This window comes from Phycodurus eques, chromosome 17 (assembly GCF_024500275.1).
Source record: "Phycodurus eques isolate BA_2022a chromosome 17, UOR_Pequ_1.1, whole genome shotgun sequence".
Classification (NCBI taxonomy): Eukaryota; Metazoa; Chordata; class Actinopteri; order Syngnathiformes; family Syngnathidae; genus Phycodurus; species Phycodurus eques.
Window position 1 is genome coordinate 8,251,554 of NC_084541.1, and position 21,008 is coordinate 8,272,561.

The 21,008-nt window shown below is 40.3% G+C and overlaps 1 protein-coding gene across 2 annotated transcripts in view; it reads right to left on the bottom strand.

Moving 5' to 3' along the window:
• Positions 1-1,380: 1,380 nt before the first annotated feature.
• The window catches only part of LOC133415832 (disks large homolog 4-like), a 47,934-nt gene continuing 28,306 nt past the window's right edge, over positions 1,381-21,008 (bottom strand). For both annotated transcript variants that reach the window (XM_061702318.1, XM_061702317.1), the window contains 19 exons: positions 17,018-17,071; positions 16,319-16,369; positions 15,654-15,778; positions 14,750-14,919; positions 14,529-14,665; positions 13,766-13,910; positions 12,513-12,648; positions 12,285-12,441; positions 12,085-12,187; positions 11,888-12,002; positions 8,867-9,043; positions 8,591-8,633; positions 8,477-8,507; positions 8,071-8,118; positions 7,859-7,960; positions 7,501-7,673; positions 6,274-6,386; positions 6,092-6,183; positions 1,381-4,148 (listed from right to left, as the gene is read on the bottom strand). In XM_061702318.1, the coding sequence (XP_061558302.1) occupies positions 4,042-4,148; positions 6,092-6,183; positions 6,274-6,386; positions 7,501-7,673; positions 7,859-7,960; positions 8,071-8,118; positions 8,477-8,507; positions 8,591-8,633; positions 8,867-9,043; positions 11,888-12,002; positions 12,085-12,187; positions 12,285-12,441; positions 12,513-12,648; positions 13,766-13,910; positions 14,529-14,665; positions 14,750-14,919; positions 15,654-15,778; positions 16,319-16,369; positions 17,018-17,071 (2,079 nt within the window). In that variant the 3' untranslated portion in view covers positions 1,381-4,041. The remainder of the gene's footprint in view (positions 4,149-6,091; positions 6,184-6,273; positions 6,387-7,500; positions 7,674-7,858; positions 7,961-8,070; positions 8,119-8,476; positions 8,508-8,590; positions 8,634-8,866; positions 9,044-11,887; positions 12,003-12,084; positions 12,188-12,284; positions 12,442-12,512; positions 12,649-13,765; positions 13,911-14,528; positions 14,666-14,749; positions 14,920-15,653; positions 15,779-16,318; positions 16,370-17,017; positions 17,072-21,008) is intronic.

The following is a 21,008-nucleotide window of genomic DNA, read 5'->3' on the forward strand; positions in this document are numbered from 1 at the left end:
AAACCTAAACTAATTATTCACCATTTGTTTTAATGCGCCCTTTTCCGGAAATGACTTTCTTCAGGCTTCTGACTGGCCTTACATTTTGGAGTAATTACGCCACCTGCAGTTATGGTATTAGCTTCACAGGCAGCAAAATGTGTATATTTTTTCAATACATTTTCATGTGTGATCATGAGCAGCTTCCGTTGAAGACATTTGAAAAGGAGAATTCATGTCGATGATTCTCTAGTCATCCATCTGTCTCGCAAAGAACAGAAGTGAGCATGTCACACCGTTCTGTTTGCTGTGGACACCTGCTCATGGCTGATTTTCAGCCATACTTGTTCTTGACCTTTGATGGCCACTCAACCCTATTTCTGCCTTGTTGTCTGTTATCAACTAATTTTCTAGTTTCATTTTGCAGGAGACGACTTCCTCACAGAATAAATACATGAGAAAGTGGATGAATGGATTCATGTTATACACATATCCTGTTTATAGCTGTATAGTATTTACAGAGAAATGTTTAAATCCATGACAGTGTTTATACTCCTTTATATTGTTATCCGTGTTCAATGTTTGTCCGCACATTCCTACATTTCAGTCTTCAATCATGCATTATTATTATTATTATTATTTTTTGTTCTTTTACACATGATGCACATGTACCATTTTCTATTATATACTTACAGTGATTATCGAGTGTTGAAATTACAACGCATTTCTGGATGATCGTTGTTACACCATTTTTGTTTATCAGAACGAATAAATGCTCTTTTACTCGATGGGCACCCATAAACAAACAACCATTCGCGCACACATTCACACCTACGGGCAATTTAGAGTGGTCAATTAACCTACCATGCATGTTTTTTGGGAATGTGGGAGGAAACCGGGTGCTTGAAGAAAACCCACGCAGGCACGGTGAGAACATGTAAATTCCACACAGGTGGGGTCGGGATTTGAACCCCCGTCCTCAGAACTGTGAGGCAGACGCTCTAACCAGTTGGTCGCCGAGTCACTCAGTGTACCCATAAGTTGCCTTTCATAGCAACAGAATAATATTTGTCGAAACCAATATTTGTGAGCATCATTATTTCAGTACGTGGTGCTTTGAGATACGAGTCGCCGGACGTACGGGTGTTCGAGATACAAGGTGTCGTTCGGTCGATTATTTTAATTTTTTTCCTGTCCTCGCCTGTTCGCTTTCGTCAGGAGAAAATGGTTCCTGAAACGAGGAGGTGGGAGGCAAGAGCTCAGCATGAGAGTTTATAAAACGGAGAAGGAGTGCCCTCCACTGGTCGCACCGACCAACACAGATTACACAACACATTTATATCAAACAAAAGAAGGCTTTTGAGTCCATCTTCAAAAGCATTTTAAATTCCTTTTATTATTTCATAGCTAATTTACAACAAGCGCTTCACTGAACTGGAACATTTTAATTTGCTTGATATTCTCATTGTTAAATATAGTTTTCTGCATCAGTCAACTTTGATATAATCTTTCTTCTGTAAAAATTAATATACTTTCTTTTAATAAGGAATATCACACTTGAGAGAGATATTAAGAAATACACAGAACCCTCAAATAAACAAACTGAAAACATTCTATTCATGGATGTGACTGGATGCTTACATATTTGTGTGTTTGTGCGCGTGTATGCGGATGTTTCTATGTTGGAGCAGTTAAACTGGGCTGTCGTTTTGTTGGATTCAGTACTCTGCATCAATTCTGCAGTGTCCACAGCTAAATCTAAAGCCAGACGGCATCATATTTACAGCAAGACCGCATAAACTCTCTCAATGTGGAAAACAATATAAAAATATACAGACAATTCGAAATAAATAAACAAAACATAAATTGATACTTGTGATTAACAAGATTCAGCTGTTCCGTATGAGTTGAAGGAAGTCAGTGAGCAAAAAATCAACAATAAATATGACTGATCAATACTTTACCTTCACTCTTAGAATTCAGTAAAATGAAAAAGAACTTAACACAAACACATGCTCATAAAACCTTGAAATCCTTTTGTTTTTTAGCCTTTTTACCTGTGGCATAAAATGCTGTCAGTGCAATAAATAATTTGAAATCTGGACACACATACTGTAACCTTCTTCATTGCATAACATCATAGCCATATTGCACTACATCATGTGCACGTCTTACACTCTCTCTGGCACATGTACGCACACCACCCATTTATTTATACATTAAAACTGGTTGTGGGTGTTATAAAGGAGAGATATGCTCATATAGTTATTTATAGTTCTTATTTTATGCACAGGGTGCATCTCGTCCACGTACTGCACGCACTCAGACATACAGTATCTCCATTGTATAAATGTTTCCATAGGTGTCCGAAATATGACTGACACGTCAAATATACTTGTGAGATCATCTTTACGTCAACATTTCTGTGTGAGCTTTTTGCTGAGTGTGGGTAAATTCCACAAACCAAACCGCAAATTTAAACAAAATAACCAGTGTAATGTTTGGAGATTTTTTTTTTTCTTTTTACAGACTATAGTCCTGTTAGAAATTGTCATAAAAAAGATATATGTGTATATATTTATATTTTTATATATATATATAGACCGTTTATTTGTGACTTACTTTTATGTGTATGGTCACAAGAGGGAGAAAGCAGAGGAGGACTGGAAGCATGAGAGTAAAAGAAGACCTGTACCTCCCACACACGCACACACATGCGCACACACAAACACCATGACACCATGGCTTTTAGTACAGCCACTGGAAAACAGTGTGAATGTCTGTGGCTGAGGGATTGGTTCGGAAGAGTGATAGGCGCGTCGGCCGTGGTGTGTTCAAGCTCTGCTGTTTGTGCCCAGAGAGTGATAACATTCATCCAGGTTTGTGACCAGACAAAGGTCAGAACAGACAGCCCTCCACCCCTCTCGCAGAGGGGTGTGATAGGTTACAGCTGAGGTTACAATTATACAAGTTTTTGGTGCACGTGTGTGGACATGCGTGAGCATGTGTGTATAAGACGCTAAAATGTATGTCAGTTTATACTCTGCTCACAAGTGGCCGTGTCTCTGATCTTCTCCATCACGAGACTTGCTTTAAAACACACCCACACTCCACTTAACTTTTTAAAAAATGATTTTTCCCTCATAGCTTTCATTGTTTTGAGTCCTTTCCTTTCATTGTCTTTGAGGATACATGCACAATGCATATTCATTTTTTCTCATTAGAATCATTTTTACTGCCTTTAAATAATAGTGCTTTGCAATATTTGACAGGGGATCAGTCTTGGTCACTGAGGTTGGATTTTCATAGTTCACGCTCAAAATCAAAGAAAAAAATAACTGATTAGCCCGTGAACGACTTCTGGTCTTGAGGGTCTCGGCAGGATCAACCCCCTACTCTTTTCCTGTCCTGAAAAAAAGCGGAGTTGACTGGTGGGTAGAGAGCCAGCAGATGGTATACAAAAACTGGGGTAACCAGTCAATGTCTGAGGGCACCTTCAGGTGTAGGCTTCAAACCACATTGGGGTCCATCCCTGCCACCCTGTACTACCTTTTAATCTGCTCAAAACTGATGTCTTCTTTACCTCCAGACTGTTTCAAGACAGATGAGATAAGCATCAATTCACACTTGACACCAAAATGTATCTGGAATATGCCAAAACTAATCACGTTGATTAGATTCCTGTCTATGTGAGGAAATTGAAGCTGTGATAGATACTAAGGAACCAAATCTGAGGTGGTCTGACACCATGAACCAACTCTCTCAAAGACATCTGTGTCCCCAATTTTGGGTGAAATGGCTTTTTAATGCCAAGTGTGAATGTGGCCTCAGAACTGCAGCCTTGCCTCGAGAAAGTGGAATACTAATTAAGTCTGTTTCAGTCTAATTACACATCAGTGTCTTTTTCTAGTATCATTCTCACTGTGTCACTTCCTGTGTGTTTTTTATCCGTCTTCTTCAGTGAAGCACTAACTTTTCTGGAGGATGTCCCAGGAGGCGAGGCTGGCTTGGCGGTGAAGGGTGGTGCGAGTCGGTAGATGATATGCAGGAGGGGGGAGGGCATCACAGCCTCTCTCGGGTGGGAATCCATATGTAAGGCCCTGATTGCTCCTCGATCACTGTCTTTACTTTGTGATAGACCTCTTCGAAGCTATCCCCTTCCACGACAGCTGCAGCAGAAAGAAAGAGATGGGGAAACAAAAATATGTTCAAGACTTGCAACTAAGTGCAGGCAGTATTGAATTCTTGAAGGTGCGTGGCCTCATTTAAATTCCACCAACTGCTGGTATTTGCCCTGAAAATGCCTCTTAAATATTAAAACATGCTGAGGCCTCTCAAAAGTGTTGCAACCAAAATGCAAATGTGACGTTCATTGTTGAAAAAGGTGTGTGCTTTCAAATTTGTTGGTAGAGTTTAAAAAAGCACATATCATGGCCATCTGGAGTGATCAACTATGCTTGTGCAAAGAAGTTTACTAAAATCTGTATTGAAAATCTCTCTAGCATTAAATGGAGCAATTTTATGACGAAAAGTGCAGTGGGGTGCAAATGCAGATGCTTTAGCTCACGTTTCCCATCTGGTGCTGCCATATCCCAAATTCACTGTTAAGCATGACAGTCATGCACAGATATAAAACTTTGCACCTTCCTTTTCATTCTGACAAGTGTACACGTCATCATTATCTCTACCAAGACGTTTCTACGAGCATGGGTATGTTCTGAGAAAATTCCTTTCTCCAGTTTTGACATATTGTATGTGTAACTGCCACCCCTTTGGTTCATTATTTAGATTAGAAGTTGTTTGTTTCTGTCGGAAGCTGTGCTGATTTGGGAACGTTTACGTGACGCACATTTCGCGTTGTCATTCAGAGGGTTCACCTCAACTCATGAATGAACACGCGCGCCTTTACACCCATTGATGGGAGTCACATGTTTAATTACCACCCTTGGTCAGCAGAGGTAGGTATGTATTTGTTTGTTGTTTAGCTAAACTTGAAGAACGTATTTCCAAGAATGTCCCCAATTTTTCAAATGATTAGATTTTCCAAAAATCCACAACTTTTCTAATGGACGCAGTTATTACTATAGTCCACCGTGCCAGGATTTTATAACTACCGCTAATAATTGGCATATTATATCTATACACACACACACACACATACACACACACACATATATATATATATATATATATATATACACACACACACACACACACACACACACACACACACACAGACACACACACACACACACACACACACACAGTGCCGGTACGGTGGACGACTTGTTAGCACATCTACCTCACAGTTCTGAGGACCAGGGTTCAAATCCCGGCCCCGCCTGTGTGGAGTTTGCATGTGCATTCAACAAATGGTTGTTTGTTTATTTTTGCCCGGATTGGCTGGCGACCAGTTCAGTATGTACCCCGCCTCTCGCCCGAAGATGGCTGGGATAGGCTCCAGCACGCCCTTGTGAGGATCAAGCGGTATGGAAAATTGATGGTTGGATGGATATATATATATATATATATATATATATATATAGTGTCTGACACCATGAACAAACTCCTCTCTCAAAGACATCTGTGTGTGTGTGTTTTACACATTCGTAAAACTGTTTGTATTATATACAGTTAGCTATGATTTAACTGTGCAACCACCTATTCCTGTAGACTGCCAATATAAGATGGATCTTAGGAAGGAATACTTGATCACATCCTTACTGTCCATTCAACAGCTCACAGATAAAGGTTCTCCATAAGTGTCCGTTATTTATCGTAATATCAATAATTAAAGAATCAGGTCTCTGTACTTTCTTCCACTTCAAATGAAAAGCGCTCCGTGGATGCATGATCGTCTTCCATTCAGCTTTTACTCAGGTTACCCATATGCCAGAAATTGGACTGCTGAATGGTAAATCCGATTAAATATACTAAACATAATGACATTATTATACAGTATGATCTTATTAGAATTAATTCCATTGGATCCAGAACATAGTCTAGTAATGAACGAAAACGTACTTGCTTTTGGGGTACAAAGTCCTAGGTGGTGATCGATTTCAGAGGTGATAAATGTTCAAGCCTTGCTGTATAAGTGTTCTGCCCTTACCGGAGAAACACTCGAGGAAGTCCTGTTCTAGTTTGAGGGCTCGGTCCATTCCTTTCCTGGCCTGCTCCTCTGTCAGGCGTGTGTTAATCTCTCTGTTCACGCAAGAAAAATGATCTGTTACAGTACTTTATTTCAATGCAGATAAATAAATTAAGTAAAAAAAAAAGTTTTTGTGTACATACAGGACATTCTCCAGTGACTTAGGCCGGACAAAGATGGCAATAGGATGAAGCTGAGCAGCTTGTAGTCGTCGTACAGCATTGGCCGACACGTCCAGAATACAGTGTTTCCCTTGCTGCATGCACAAATAAATGTATGTACTGTAACTCACCCCTTTTTAACTGTAAATGAGTTGGTAAAATAAAATAAAAAATGTAAACTCAACCACTATTGGGTGGAGGCGGGTTGGGTTCAATCTGGCCCATGGGGATAGAGAACACTTTAACTGCAATATTTAAATAAAAGTAACTGTTGTTTCTAATTTTCCCCACTGGCGGTCGCACTGATGACCACTCGAACGACCACTAACCACATAAATGACATTCTGAAATTGGATGTTACTCAGGATTTGACACCAGATAATGATGCACTTGTGAAGGCTAAAAGATGCCAAGTTTGATAAAAAACCTCCTTCATTTAAAATGCTGCAACCATCTTTGCACTACAGTTCTGTGAAAATGAATACCCCCTGTAGAACTATTTTAAGACACAGAATACTGCAAAATATCAGTCAACATCTTCAGTTCAAAAGAGGTTGATTTGGTGGAACCCTTTAATGTTTTTTTTTTCATGCACTGTCACAACTTGTATGTATTTTTATATATACATTTCTAAGTCAACTGCAATCTCTTTCCGAAAGGTTCCTACTTGAGTTTGTATGGTGTGATGAGCCAGTTGAGGTTGTCAAGATTTTCAGATGGATATGGAATGAATTTTTAAATATTTTGTTGTAATAAGTTGTTTCATAAAATATATACATTATATAAATCCATTGTGATTTGCGAGTTTCACGTGTAAATGAAAACACTGATTTAAATTGCACTAATTTTTGTCACGGAATTTTAGATTACTCATAGGAAGATGTGAAATAAGATAATAATGAATGTATGCTAATATTTTCCAAATACAGTTTTAATTATTCACACCACAACGATGGAAAAAATGGAGCCGTCATTATTTATAGATTATTATGCCACGGAAATAATGGTGTAGCCCGCTTGAGATCAAATTGGGGTGAATGTGAGACCTGAACTAAAAAGAGTTTGGCAACCCTGTCTAGACCTTGTATTTCTGTATTTATTTTGTATTTCTTGTATTACTGGACTAATCTTTGTATTCATTATTTTTGGAGACTCTTTCAAAATCTAGTTTTCGGATCATCATCATCATTATTATTGCTTCCAACGCACCTGTTCAGCCACCTCACGGACACTCTGGACGCTGGTGCCGTACAGGTGACTGTTGTACTGGCCCGCTTCGATGAAGCGATGGCTCTGGATGTCTTTCTCCATCTGTTCCCTTGACGACACAAAGTGGTAGTCCCGCCCATCCACTTCATACTCCCGTTTGGGTCGTGTGGTGTCTGTTAACAGAGCAAAAACATTAAAACATTAAACGTGTCGCATACTGTATATCCTGGAACCTTTTTCAGTCTCAAAATGACAGCAAATACATCTACTGAAGGAAAGCTTTATGCAGATATAGCCCGAAAATGGCCGCATGTGGCAATGTAGTTCTGTGTCAGAGACTGACAACGCAATTACTTACGTGGGACACACGAGCCGAACTTATCAGGGAACTCAGACAATAGGTCATCATTTATCCTGTCCTTCACAGGACCCAGAATGATGATGGGCCTCGCGTAGTGAACTAATGAAGAGAGAAGAGTGCATGGACATTCAGCATTCAGATGAAATGACAATAAAAATCCACTTTTATTGCCTAAAGTAATGGACTTTACTATTACTTTACGGCCTTACCTTCCACTTGGGTGACGGTCTCATAACTGTGCGACGTTTTATCTCTCCCTGGTGACAGATCAGGGAAGCAATCAGACATATTTCTTTTCGCCATCATCATATGACATTCAGGTTTGTGCTGGCATGTGTGAGCTCGTTTGTGTTGAAGTGTGTGATGGATGTTAAACAATTAGATTCCTCTATTAATAACCATAGACACTACAGAGAAGGTGAATATGATTCTGCAAGTAATGTTCTCACAAAAATTAAGTAGCAAATTGTCCATTGTGTAAGCACTATATTATGTTTACAGCAGACTATATTATCTTTAGCTACAAATACTTGTACTGTGTGTCTCAGCAATGTTGGAAGTCCCAAATCATGTTCCTGTGTTTCGAGTTTATAGAAAAGGAAACTTGCTAAATACCTTGCGTTCCCAAGGTGTCCCGACCGTGATCCTCCAGGGACAACAGTAAAGATTTACACACTAGAAGCCAGTTCAAATGAGCCAGTCTCAATTAAAGAGCTCTCATGAACCTACCCTCTCTTTGGTGTTGACGCGCGACCACTCTTTTCTTTCCACCCTGCGGAGGGAAGCATATAAAAAGTAAATAAAAGCAGCAATTGAGAAGAGGTGGTAGTGGTCGTGTGATTAACACATTATGAATGACAAGTCATCTTGGCTACAAATTATGAAGAAACAAACGCTCTGTTTCATTTCTTATAAGCGGCCCTCTAGCATTGGTCAAATGTCAACGGGAACTAAACAAGTGCTTGCATTTTGTGTTATCACTGTCCGGCCAAGTGTGTCTCTGACCTGTGCTTGCTGGGAATGAAGCCAACCTCCTCAGCCTCATTCTGGGGGCTGACCTTACGTGCCTGCCACCATTCCTCATCCCCGCAGTCCAAGATATGGAGCACGTCCCCAAACCTAAAGCCTAGCGCCTGACTGAGGAAGCCACAGTCTGCCGTTTTGTCATAGTCAAACAGAGCCCTGTAAAATACAAGAGTTTAAATTAATCCCCAAATCTATATTTTGAATCACAAAACTTTGGGAAGAGGTGAGCTGACAGCGGGATCTTGACAATTTCATTCCATACAGTTAGAAATTGTTAAGAAATGTTGTGCCTCAGCTATGCTACCAGTGATGTACAGTATAATAAAACGAAAAATCCAAACAAAACAAAAATAAAATAAAATAAAATAAAAACTTTGTAAAGACCTCCAAGAAATTTCCTCATCGGACTTGGAAAAAATTCAACAATATGATTTTTTCTTGTGGATTCTCACAAAAAAAAAAAGATAAAACAGGATGTTTCACAACAACCAAACAAAGCATGTGTTGCGCCAAACAAGGCCAAGATGGCAGCCCGTTTCAGAATGCAAAGGCTGTACGAAGCGACCAATCGGTCTTTTGTTTGAAGAGGGATAAAGTTGTCGCCTCAGAAAGGCCCAGCAGAGGATGTACTTCCTGCAGCTTCTGAGAAAGCACGGCCTGCCACGGGAGCTGCTGAGGCAGTTCTATACAGCGGTCATCGAATCAGTCCTGTGTTCTTCCATCACAGTCTGGTTTGGTGCTGTTACAAAAAAGGACAAACTCCGACTGCAACGCACAATCAAAACTGCTGAAAGGATTGTCGGTACCGCCCTACCCACCCTTGAGGACTTGCACGCTGCCAGAACTAAGACAAGAGCGTGCAGGACCCTCCACATCCCGGTCACCAGCTCTTCCAGCTCCTTCCCTCAGGTAGGCGCTACCGATCAATGCAAACTAGAACTAGCAGACGTTCCAACAGCTTCTTCCCTCTTGCGATCAACTTCTTAAACACCAAACCTACAAATCTATTGCAACATGATGCCAATTTTGTTTTGACTTGAGTTCGTTGTCACATTTCTGTGGGGCCAATTATATATTACTCGTGCACTCACTGTAGTAGTATCGCCACACTGCACTATTTGCATATCTGTTGTTGACCAATACTGGCCACTCATGCCAGAGTAGCATCTGCTCCATTTGCACACTGACTGAGGAGTATCTGCAACATTTGCACAATCAACATTGTCCCAGATTATCGCGCTACTCGTCACTTTAAACCGCATAGACTCCTTGAAGTCTCTGCGCCCTTTGCACAATGGTCATTGCACCGGACTATTGCAATATTAGTCATTCGAACTGCTCTAAGTGCTAGAGGAGTATGTATCTTTTGCATAATTGTCCAAAAAAAAAAAATGTACCGGCATTACCAGATAACTATTAACCCTTTAATGCTCAGTGACTGTTTTTTGCCAATGTCTTTATGTCTCAAAAGTGTTCTCTGTCAATTGATTTTCTGTTGTCGTACTAGAGCGGCTCCAACTACCGGAGACAAATTCCTTGTGTGTTTTTTGGACATACTTGGCAAATAAAGATGATTCTGATTCTGATTACATAACCCGGAGAAAGAAGTGAACTTCCTCGATCTGTGCGCTTGACAGTTTCACTGGCTTTAAGTCCTTCAAGTTTCCATGAAAAGCTATAAAACAAACAAAACAAAACAAAACAAAAAAACACACTGAAGCAAGAAGAACTTAGCCTGCAAGCTAACATTACCTCTGCGGCTAACCTGACATTTAAAAAAACACATTTTTTATAGCAGCGACCATGTTCGCGCCGACGTCACATCAAAATAAGACGTTACGAATAAAAGTAAGATGCATGACTTCTAATATGTAACAAGAAAATCGAAGACCCAAATATTTCATGTTGAGCAATGTTGTGCCATAATGGATACTTGCGGATTTTAACAACCCATGTTACGTCACCTGTCATGGAACGACTGAGAAGTCAGCAGACCAATGACGCACAATGTTGTTAAGGTATGAACTATTTCTTTTATCCTCTTTACTAAGTCCGTTTTGATGCTGAAAAGCTCCAGCAAATACTTAACCCAAGCTTACATTTTCGTGTTGCTATGATGGTTTGCGACGGTATTGTTCTCAGTGCTGTGCTGTAATGAATATGCTGTATTTCGGTACATATTAAACCTTTTATGAGCCACTCATCATAATAACTTGAAATAAAAAATTTTAACAGAAGACACCAAGCCCTGTTTCGTAAAAGACAAGCATGCCCTATTTCAACACATTTTAGCCTTTAATTACAATCCCATCTTGAGTTTTTTAGTTCTTATGATAATGACTAGCAGTCCACTGGTAAAATGGTTCTTCCCAGAGGCAATCAAATGATCAGAATCAACATATGATTATACTGCCCACGCACTATAGTAAATCTAAAAAGAAAATGACATAATCCACCAGAATTCAATAGACGTCCAAACTCTAAAGGACATCTGTTTAAGCTTTTTCCTTGTAACTTGAGATCAGGCTTGGTTTTGAAACTGGGTTGTAAAACGCTTTAGGAAGGATGAGGTGTCTCAATCTTGTCTTTGACTCAGATTTTGTTAAGTGTGGATTTATTCTCAAAACTGCAACTATGTGGTCAGCAGTGCTTCATACATGCATTGAATGAATTCGTTGAGTTTGATGACTGCGGTTGGACCTAACCAAGATAAAAGTATTGAGACATGACTCGACAGATACTTTTTTTTGTGGTCCATTTACACTTCTCTACAATTTGCCCCTATTGTCAGTCCCTGCCACCTCACCACCAGCATAGAAGGTTTATAGTTGAGGATGCATTGGAATGAGACGTCCACACCTAACACTAATTTAGTGGTTAAACAAACTTAAACCTGTATCGGTCTTGAATTGGTCTCAACACCTCAAAGCCTACAACTGGACTTGGCCTCTTGTCCACAATACTAGTGCATTGTTTTTAACTCTACCAGCACTGCCGTACCTGATGTAGAAGCCCCTCTTTGGGTTGCTTCTTAGCGTTGTCGTACCAGAGCCCATGCTGCTGTTCATCAACTGCTCCCTCAAGTCGTGGATCTTTGCCTCGAAACGACTGTACTCTGATAGAGGAAAATCATATATCTTATTTGAGATCCATAAATGAAACATTTCGTTGTACACGTACTAGGTTTTGGGCTTTACCGTCTGGTCTATACTGAGCAATGATGGTCACCGTTTGACCAGCGTTCTTCAATGCTGCAGCCGCCTGCTCGTGTGTGGCCATTCGCAGGTCCACACCGTTCACCTGACACACATAACACATATGGATGTTCATGACCATACAATCAAAAGGCCCCTTACAGAATATGTATTTGTCCGTGAACTGGTTAACACGTCTTTACACTGAGGATCTGATCGCCCTTGTGCAGCTCTCCACTGAGGTCAGCTGGCCCTCCTGCTAGGATGAAAGAGATAAAAATCCCCTCTCCATCTTCTCCTCCAACGATGTTGAATCCCAGACCCGTGGAGCCTCGGTGAATCAGAACCCTGCGAGGTTCTCTGGAAAAGAGAGAGGAAAATGAACAGGAATGCTAAAAACCTGCTAACGTCACCCAAGTGCCATTGCTCACCTGGGAATGTCATCGTCTCCCATCAGGCCATGCAGAACAGGTGAAAAGCGACTCGGTGAGGTGGGAGTGAGGGCTTGTGGGTAATCTGATCCAAGATAGTTGGGGTGGCTCAGTTCAGTATCCATATGGGAATATGCTGGGAATTAGACATTGTAAGGGTTTTATATGTCATAATAAGAGGGTATTTTGTCACAGAAGTAATCTATAACTCATTTATATATACTCATAACAGAGAGTAAGTATCCATCGATATCGAAAACAGTATCGGTATGTGAAAATACTGTATGTCTGTACTTGTACTCGTAAAAATGCTACAATACTACAACACCAACCTGACAGATGTCCAGTCGCCCTGCCAAGTCGTGTGGAGACACTTTAAAGTAAACATGGATGACAAGACTTTTAGCCAACTGCAAATTACGCTCTGCGTGGGCGGCGACAGAGCGGCCACCCTACAAGTTGCACTGGCCCCCTAGCCGCTGAGTATACTTGGTTGATCTGCCAGTTGCATATCTATATATTCTAAAAGATTAAACCATTCAAGTATAAGTACACAAAGGAGCTGTATAGTCAAATTGTTAATGGCTCATTAAAGCAATGGCTTCTTTGATCACTCTGCCATTACTTGGATAAGTGTGGCAATTTTAGAACTAGTACATAACACTCTTCATGAAAAATAACCTCCCTTTTTAAAAACAGTCCAAACAGTCCAAGTACACGATGGTGACATGCATCACTTCAGTTGTCCTGACAGTTTTAATTCAGAACTAAAATGCCTTGTGTTACAGGCTACATTTAAGCGAAATGTGCGCCAAGACTGTTTGAAAAACATGCAGTTGGATGTTAAAATGTCAGTAATTAAAATTTGTTGTTAAAATAAAACATATTTTCATCACAATTGCGAGACACTATGGCATTATCAAATATCAGTACTTGGTATTGGCGAGTGCTCAAATGTAAGTACTTTTATACTCTCCCTAATCCCTAATACAAAGCCTTGAACCTTTAAGACCTCGTCTTTGAATTCGCACACGGCGCCCACATTCATCTCCAGTAATTTAGAAAGATGTTATGCCCCTGCTCCTCTATTTTTAACTGCTATTCTAAATTTGGTCCCTTCAGTGGGTGTAAAATCTTGGAAGCGTATTCACCAAAAGGCTTGGACATTTTAATATTAAACAGTTGTAGCTATCTCAGGACAATCATACAGACACACAGAGTTCTATTTATTTAGACAACTTTTTAAGACTTACTGTTAGTGAGATCTGGAGGGTTATAGGAGTTGGTCAGAAACAGGTTGTTGGGCTTTGCCACCCTGAGGTACACCACCTCGGCTGTGTTCTTCAGTGCCCCCACAGCATCTTCATGCATGACATCTTCCAGACATACGTTGTTTACCTGATTGTTGACCATAAACAGGCAAATGCAATCAACACAACAAGAGATTATGTGAATGAGAAGGCCTCTAAAAATATAATAATCAAGGCAATACATTGGCTCAATCAGATCATCCCAGGGAGAAGAGGGAACAATAACAAATACATTTTCATTGATAAAACAACATAACTACAAACGAATTGCCCAACTCAATAAACTCGAGTCAGACGTCACGTCCGGAGTTTGTTTCCCCTCCTAATAATTTAATAGGGTGACTGTGAAAGTATCTTCTGCTGCAATTGTGTCTACTCTCCAGCAGGTGGCAGTAACGTTATGACATTAATACCGTTCAACATCGAGCCCATTGCACTTCTTCATCTATTAACATACAGTAGTTATGAGCGTCCTGTCATTTCAGGCGGGGGAAATTACAGCTGTACTCTCGCTCCACTCTATGCATGATTCCATCATGTAAGTAGTATGAGTGTATATGTGCGAGTGTGTGGCTGTATGACACTTGGTTACATGGGTGATTCAAGGCAGGGGCACCATAAGGGTGACAAAAGTGAAGACGATTCAAGTATTTTGATTTTGTGGCATTGAGGTGGTGTGTGCCAAGTTCATAAATGAGTCACTGACCGCCAAGATCTTATCCCCAATCTGCAGACGTCCATCTTTATGTGCTGCTCCACCTTCTATGATTTTGGTGACATAGATGCTGTTATCTCCTGGTATGTGCTGGTTTCCCACTCCTCCAGCAATGCTAAAACCCAGTCCTTAGAAAAGAAGAACCAACCAGAGGAATGGGTAAATACCTCAAAGATGTTCTAAACCCATCTGTAGTCTACATTTTCATATACCTTTAGGCCCTTTGATAAGTTTCAGTTCAGTGATTTTCTCCGCCGCTGGTTTCCGACGGAGAACGTAGAGCCGGACGATAGCACCTGCTTCCTTCAGAGCCTCCACAGCCTGGCTGTGTGTCACCTCTCTCACGTCAACATCATTCACAAAGAGGATGCAGTCGTTCACACTACCGAAGCGAAAGCGAGAAGGGAACAGCGATAGTGTGGTGAAGGAGGGAAATATAAGATGTAGTCAGGAGCAGTCAATCACAAATTAGTAGCAGTGATTGCAGTATCCAGGTCACGTCAAGCCTTTCTTACAACTCCATCCATCCATCCAGGCAATGTGAAACTGGTTCTACTTCTCCCAACTTTCAAGATCCATATAGAAAAAGGAGTGGCAGCTAAAAAGTTTAGTTAATGATGAGAGACATTATCAAGGGTCTGCCTATTTGCACTAGAGAGGCCATGTTTAAAATTTTTATTCATTGTCTATTTTAGAGCGTTCACATTCCTAAGTACTTCACTTATCACAATTCCATTCGCATGTGCTTGAAATTGATTTCATGGCCATTTCAATTATATCATGCTCATTTTTGCAAGACTACTTGCTGAGGGCTGTAGAAAGTTTGGGACATGGCTCTCAAGGGAAACCGTGGTTGTTATACGCTGCATTCCAGAAACCTGGGAAGTTTGAAAATTCTCATCATAGTCTTGGAATATATATTATATCAATGTTTTAATAGAGGCCTTTTGCGATCGTAGCATATTGCTGATGAACTATTTAACTGAATTTGAACAAAGAAAATGATTTGACATCCAAACACTAAAAGTCAGCTAACTCATATTTCTGTTATGCTGTGTCTTGGATGCATTTTTATGCCCCGTATGAGTGTTTATCGTAATGCCCCATGTGTGTTACCTCAGGCGTCCATCCTGAGCCGCCGCTCCTCCAGGTATGATTTTCGTAATAAAGATGCTCGGGTCGTCGCCCACATGGGGATTGTCAGTTCCCCCTGCTATGCTGAAGCCCAGGCCCGAGTTCCCCTGCAGTAGCAATTACAAGTCAAAAAAAAAAAAAAACTGTAAATAATTCATTAAATCAGTGGGATTTGAGTGAGCCTTTACGGAGTGAAGATGGTAAGGATCCTTTATCGATCCTGCTTTCATTACTTACGTTGCTGCGAGAGGGGTAGTAATAAACTCCTACATATGGACCAAACTTGGTTGTTCAAAAATCCCATTTACCAAATTGTCAACAATCCATGCAGAAATAAAGAAGGAATAAAGCTCTATCTACTTCAACCTTCTTTATGTCCACCAACAAAAATATATTTAATTGATTTAATGATTACCAAAGACTAACTGTAGTTGTACTGTTTTTGTCATTTCAATCCTGTATTTTATAATGCACTGTAACACTCGAAGAGAAGTTACAGCACAAGGACATGACTAGATTTTAGTTTCTAGATGAACTAAAATGAATCGTGCAAAACAATAAAAGTAGTCATGCAGATGCAGCTTGACTAGGCAATGAATTTGTTATTAGGTATGAATACAGCCAAAGGATTTCATTGGGACACTTACTCTCTCTAGTGTGATTTCCTCATACTCAATTTCCCCTTCTGTTCCATTCACCTGCCAGAATAAGCATATGTTAATTGACTTTCAAGAGAGAATAAAATCCAAAAGAATTGCTAAAATCAGTAATATTAATTTAAAAAAAAAAAAAACAGTTTCAATTTTGGTCATCTATGACATGGCTGGGCAGTCCTGCTGGCTATATTTTTCCATTTTTTGAAAGCATTATGTTGGACCCGAAAGCCGATTGATGAACAGCCACATTGTTGTTTTTGGTCCAATTTACCTTCTGGCTGAATAACATAACAACGCATCAGTATTACCTTGGCAATTAAGGGTGTCCCTGTGGGAAATCGAATTTAAGGAATTGATGTCTGGTCTAGAAAACAACTTTTTTTAAAGTGTTGTTGTGGGACAAAAATAACTGGGTGTGGAGCGCCTTTCTCAGAAGCCTCATTTTGCAAATCCTAAAAATGCTGTTTCTGTATTTCATTGCGTCCGTCCTGGACTGGATACCTGTGTCAGAAATGTACAGACAACCATTCACACTCAAATCCCATCACATCACATTCTGCCAAATTAACCCATGTTAAGTTGAATTTCGTTAAATGATGGCAACCATCAGTCAGGACACATGCAAAGGAATTTCTAGTGAAATTTGCCATTTTGTCAAGTCTAGTGTTAGAGATTAGACATAGTCCTTACATATGGCGATCCATCGAGTGTGTCCGTGTTCACCACCACAGGTGGACTATTTCCCTAAAGGAAGAGCGAGAGATTGAGAGAGAGAGAGAGAGAGAGAGAGAGAGAGAGAGAGAAAGAGAGAGAGAGTGAGTAAGAGAGAGAGAGAGAGAGGATATGTAGATTATATAACAAAATAATGTCAGAACCTCAAAAAAATGGCAGCTCTCATCAGAATATCTGTGAAACCTTCCGTCATCGCAATGATGAACGGCAATTTTAGCTCTGAGGACTGCTTTCCCCACTTTGGTATGGTTGTCGCGTTGCTAAAGGATAATGAGTAATATCTCGCGCCGGTTGCTATTATGTTTTCATGACGGTCACAGAAATAATTCATGCCAGCCTCTATTGCCTCGACTCTAAACCAATGCCTTAGATTGCTACAGCTATTTTAAATGACTCTACAGCATGTATTATTAATGCTGTAAGTGACCATTCACTGTCTACCAACAACATGTGGCATGTAACTTACTTGGTGTAATTGTCCATTATGGTTAACAGACTGAACATGTTGACAAGTTAGAGCCAAAGAGCATGCATGCATGTTCTTCTGCTTTTAATCACCTTCATTATATTCCTTATAGCACACCTTTTCCCAGGATACACACCCCTGCTCGAGGTGTGATATGTTGAGGATATACTGTAAACCTGCTATTATGAACACTACATCTTGCCATGCATGTACAAACTGTATTCTGTTGTCATCTAGCAGACTGATTAGTATGTGAAAGATGCCATGCATTTAAAGTAATTAGAGAGCAGTGGCATCGACTCTGCTTTCTGACCTTCACTGACCTGACAGCTCTTAGACATCCATCCATCCATCCGTCCATTTTCTGAGCCGCTTCTCCTCACTAGGGTCGCAGGCGTGCTGGAGCCTATCCCAGCTATCATCGGGCAGGAGGCGGGGTACAACCTGAACTGGTTGCCAGCCAATCGCAGGGCACATACAAACAAACAACCATTCGCACTCACATTCACACTTACGGGCAATTTAGAGTCTCCAATTCATGCATGTTTTTGGGATGTGGGAGGAAACCGGAGTTCCTGGAGAAAACCCACGCAGGCACGGGGAGAACATGCAAACTGCACACAGGCGGGGCGGGGGATTGAACCCCGCTCCTCAGAACTGTGAGGCTGACGCTCTAACCAGTCGGCCGCCGTGCCGCCCTCTTAGACATACTACAGTAATTAATACAAACTTAAAACATTAACCACAGAAAACATAGCTGCAGGTCACAAGATAAGCAGTCCCTGAACATTAAATTCCTCTGTTTCTCTGTATAACAATGTATTTATTTCCTCCCGTTCCATAGAATTGAATTACCGTGGAAAACTTACAAAAGAAAACACTTGCTGTTTAGCATACATTAAGAAGGAGACTATTGATCCCACAGTGAGGACATACACTTAATAAGTCAATGCATTTAGTTCGTGTTGGGCCCAATTATCCATTATTATTGTACAGTCGTTCCTTGCTATATTGCGGTTCACTTAGTGCTCAGTGCATCGCAGATTTCTTTTTTATTGTACAGTACAGTACAGTACACTAAAGTGCAGCTACACAACTGAATTTCTCAGGTAAATTAACATCTTTAGCTAACTGAATATAGCCAACCACTGCTAATTAGAATAAACTGTAATCCATAACTGGTGTTATAAATTAATTTAGGATCAAAACAGCCACTGGTGCTCTTTCAATCACTTTATCAAACAAATGGTAACAAAATACAGCGAACACAAGCACATTCTCAGCACACTTGCCCGGATTGTTAGTTGACACTGTCATTGAACACCACATTGGCTAATGCTATAGCCAGGAAATAGTGGCCAACAATCCGTTCTCATACATCCACTTCCACATCACTCAACTGAGTTAACCAGCCTTTAAAAGGCTTAAAAGGAAAATATTTACACACATTTACAGTCGACAGTACTATGATGAAGAATGTGTAGTGACCCCAAGACAAATATAATACTGGCACCTCACATGCATATACTGTATTGTTTATTGGTGATGAAGCGTATGCATGAAACTTAAAATAAAATTATATTAAAATATATAAATCATACCATAAATAATTAGTTGCTACTTCACAGATTTGGTATATTGCGGAGGTGGTCTGGAATGTAACCCCTGCGATAAATGAGGGATTACTGTATAATACCTCTGAGATGTACTGACAAGAGATTTACAGTATCAATGTATTGATCTAACACAGCTCTGCACAGAAAGGACTGCACTACAGTAATTAAGTAAGTAAGTACTTCACTTTGAGGCATGAAATTTTTTTCTTTTGGAAAAAAAACTCCATGGTGCTGTGTTTATTAAAATACTGTACCTACAGTGAATTGTACAACTGTCCTTACAAACACATCAAAATGCATTTTAGTTTCTAAGCAGGCCCTTTCAGCCTGTCCTCACAGACATTCAGTTCGATTTTGTGAATGCTTTGCTTGTTCCCTGCACCATTGATTGATGATCATGATGCTAGAAAATATTAAAGTTAGAGTGTTTAACTATTTGAAGAATAAGCACCCTGGACCAAGTGCAAGTTCTAATTAGGGTTATTTTTCACAGCTACAGTATGTATTTGCAGCATTTACATGTCAGACAGAAACTGTAAAAAGCCAATGAAACACAATCTAAATTCATTACCTTGTTTGTGTTTCAATACTTCGTCTCAACATCCTCATCAGACTGCGGGCATATTTAAATCGCATTAGTAGGCATTTGTAGTTTTAAAAATATGTATGTGACAAATAATTTTTCTTAAAAAATGAGTCACATTAAAAAATAACATACATCCATCCATCCATTGTCCATACCGCGTTATCCTCACAAGGGTCACGGGTGTGCTGGAACCTATCCCAGCCGTCTTCGGGCGAGAGGCGGGGGTACACCCTGCACTGGTCGCCAACCAATCGCAGGGCACAGAGAAAAACAAACAACCATTCGCGCACACATTCACACCTAAGGGCAATTTAGAGTCTTCAATCAACCTACCATGCATGTTTGTGGAATGTGGGAGGAAACCGGAGTGTCCGGAGAAAACCCACGCAGGCACGGGGGAGAACATGCAAACTCCACACAGGCGGGCCGGGATCCGAACCCCGTTCCTCAGAACTGTGAGGCAGATGTGCTAACCAGTCGGTCACTGTGCCACCTCAAAAATAACAATCAACGTCAATCAATCTTTCACCTAAAGGGAATTAAACCTCCACCTCAATTTGTAAAACTCAAATGCGGCTTCAGAGAGGTGATCTAATACATACAGTAACTGTGCACCTCACAGTTGGAAGGCCCATTAAACAGTCAACAAGTTTAATGTTTTCCTTTCAAATACCCAATAAATTACTGCAACAAATAAGCATACAAGCATCGTGGGAAACACAAAATGTTTCTTCGTAGTACAGTAAGAACAGATGTTTTTCCTAGTACTTGAGCCAGAACGAGTTAGATAATAGCACCGCAGAGTGAGTCTTGCATTAAGACTGTATAATGAGAAGCGCTTTTCATGTGTGTGTGTGTATATGTGTGTGTGTGTGTGTTATTAATCCGTGAGGCGTTTTATTGCGTACTAGTTGTACCAGGTCAGTTGGGTTATGTTTTTGAGACAATTTGAGAAAGCTATGTGTGCTGATTTTAGTGCGGGCCGAATGCATGGCAGGACAGAAGTTAATTTGCATGTCAAATTAAGCAGATTGCCCACTTATCGATTCCCTATTAAATCCAGTGTGTGGAGTGCTATAAAAGGCATTAATGTGTACGCAGATGGCCACCACATCCGTGTTTGCTGGAATATGAAGTGCAACTTTTGCATAAATAGAGGTCTGACTCAAAAATACACAGTGAATATGATTTAATAAGTATATCTATGTAGATTGCTCATGGCCACGGTGATAACATTTCCTCAAATGGTGACCCCCACTTTAATAGACTGCCCCAATTAAT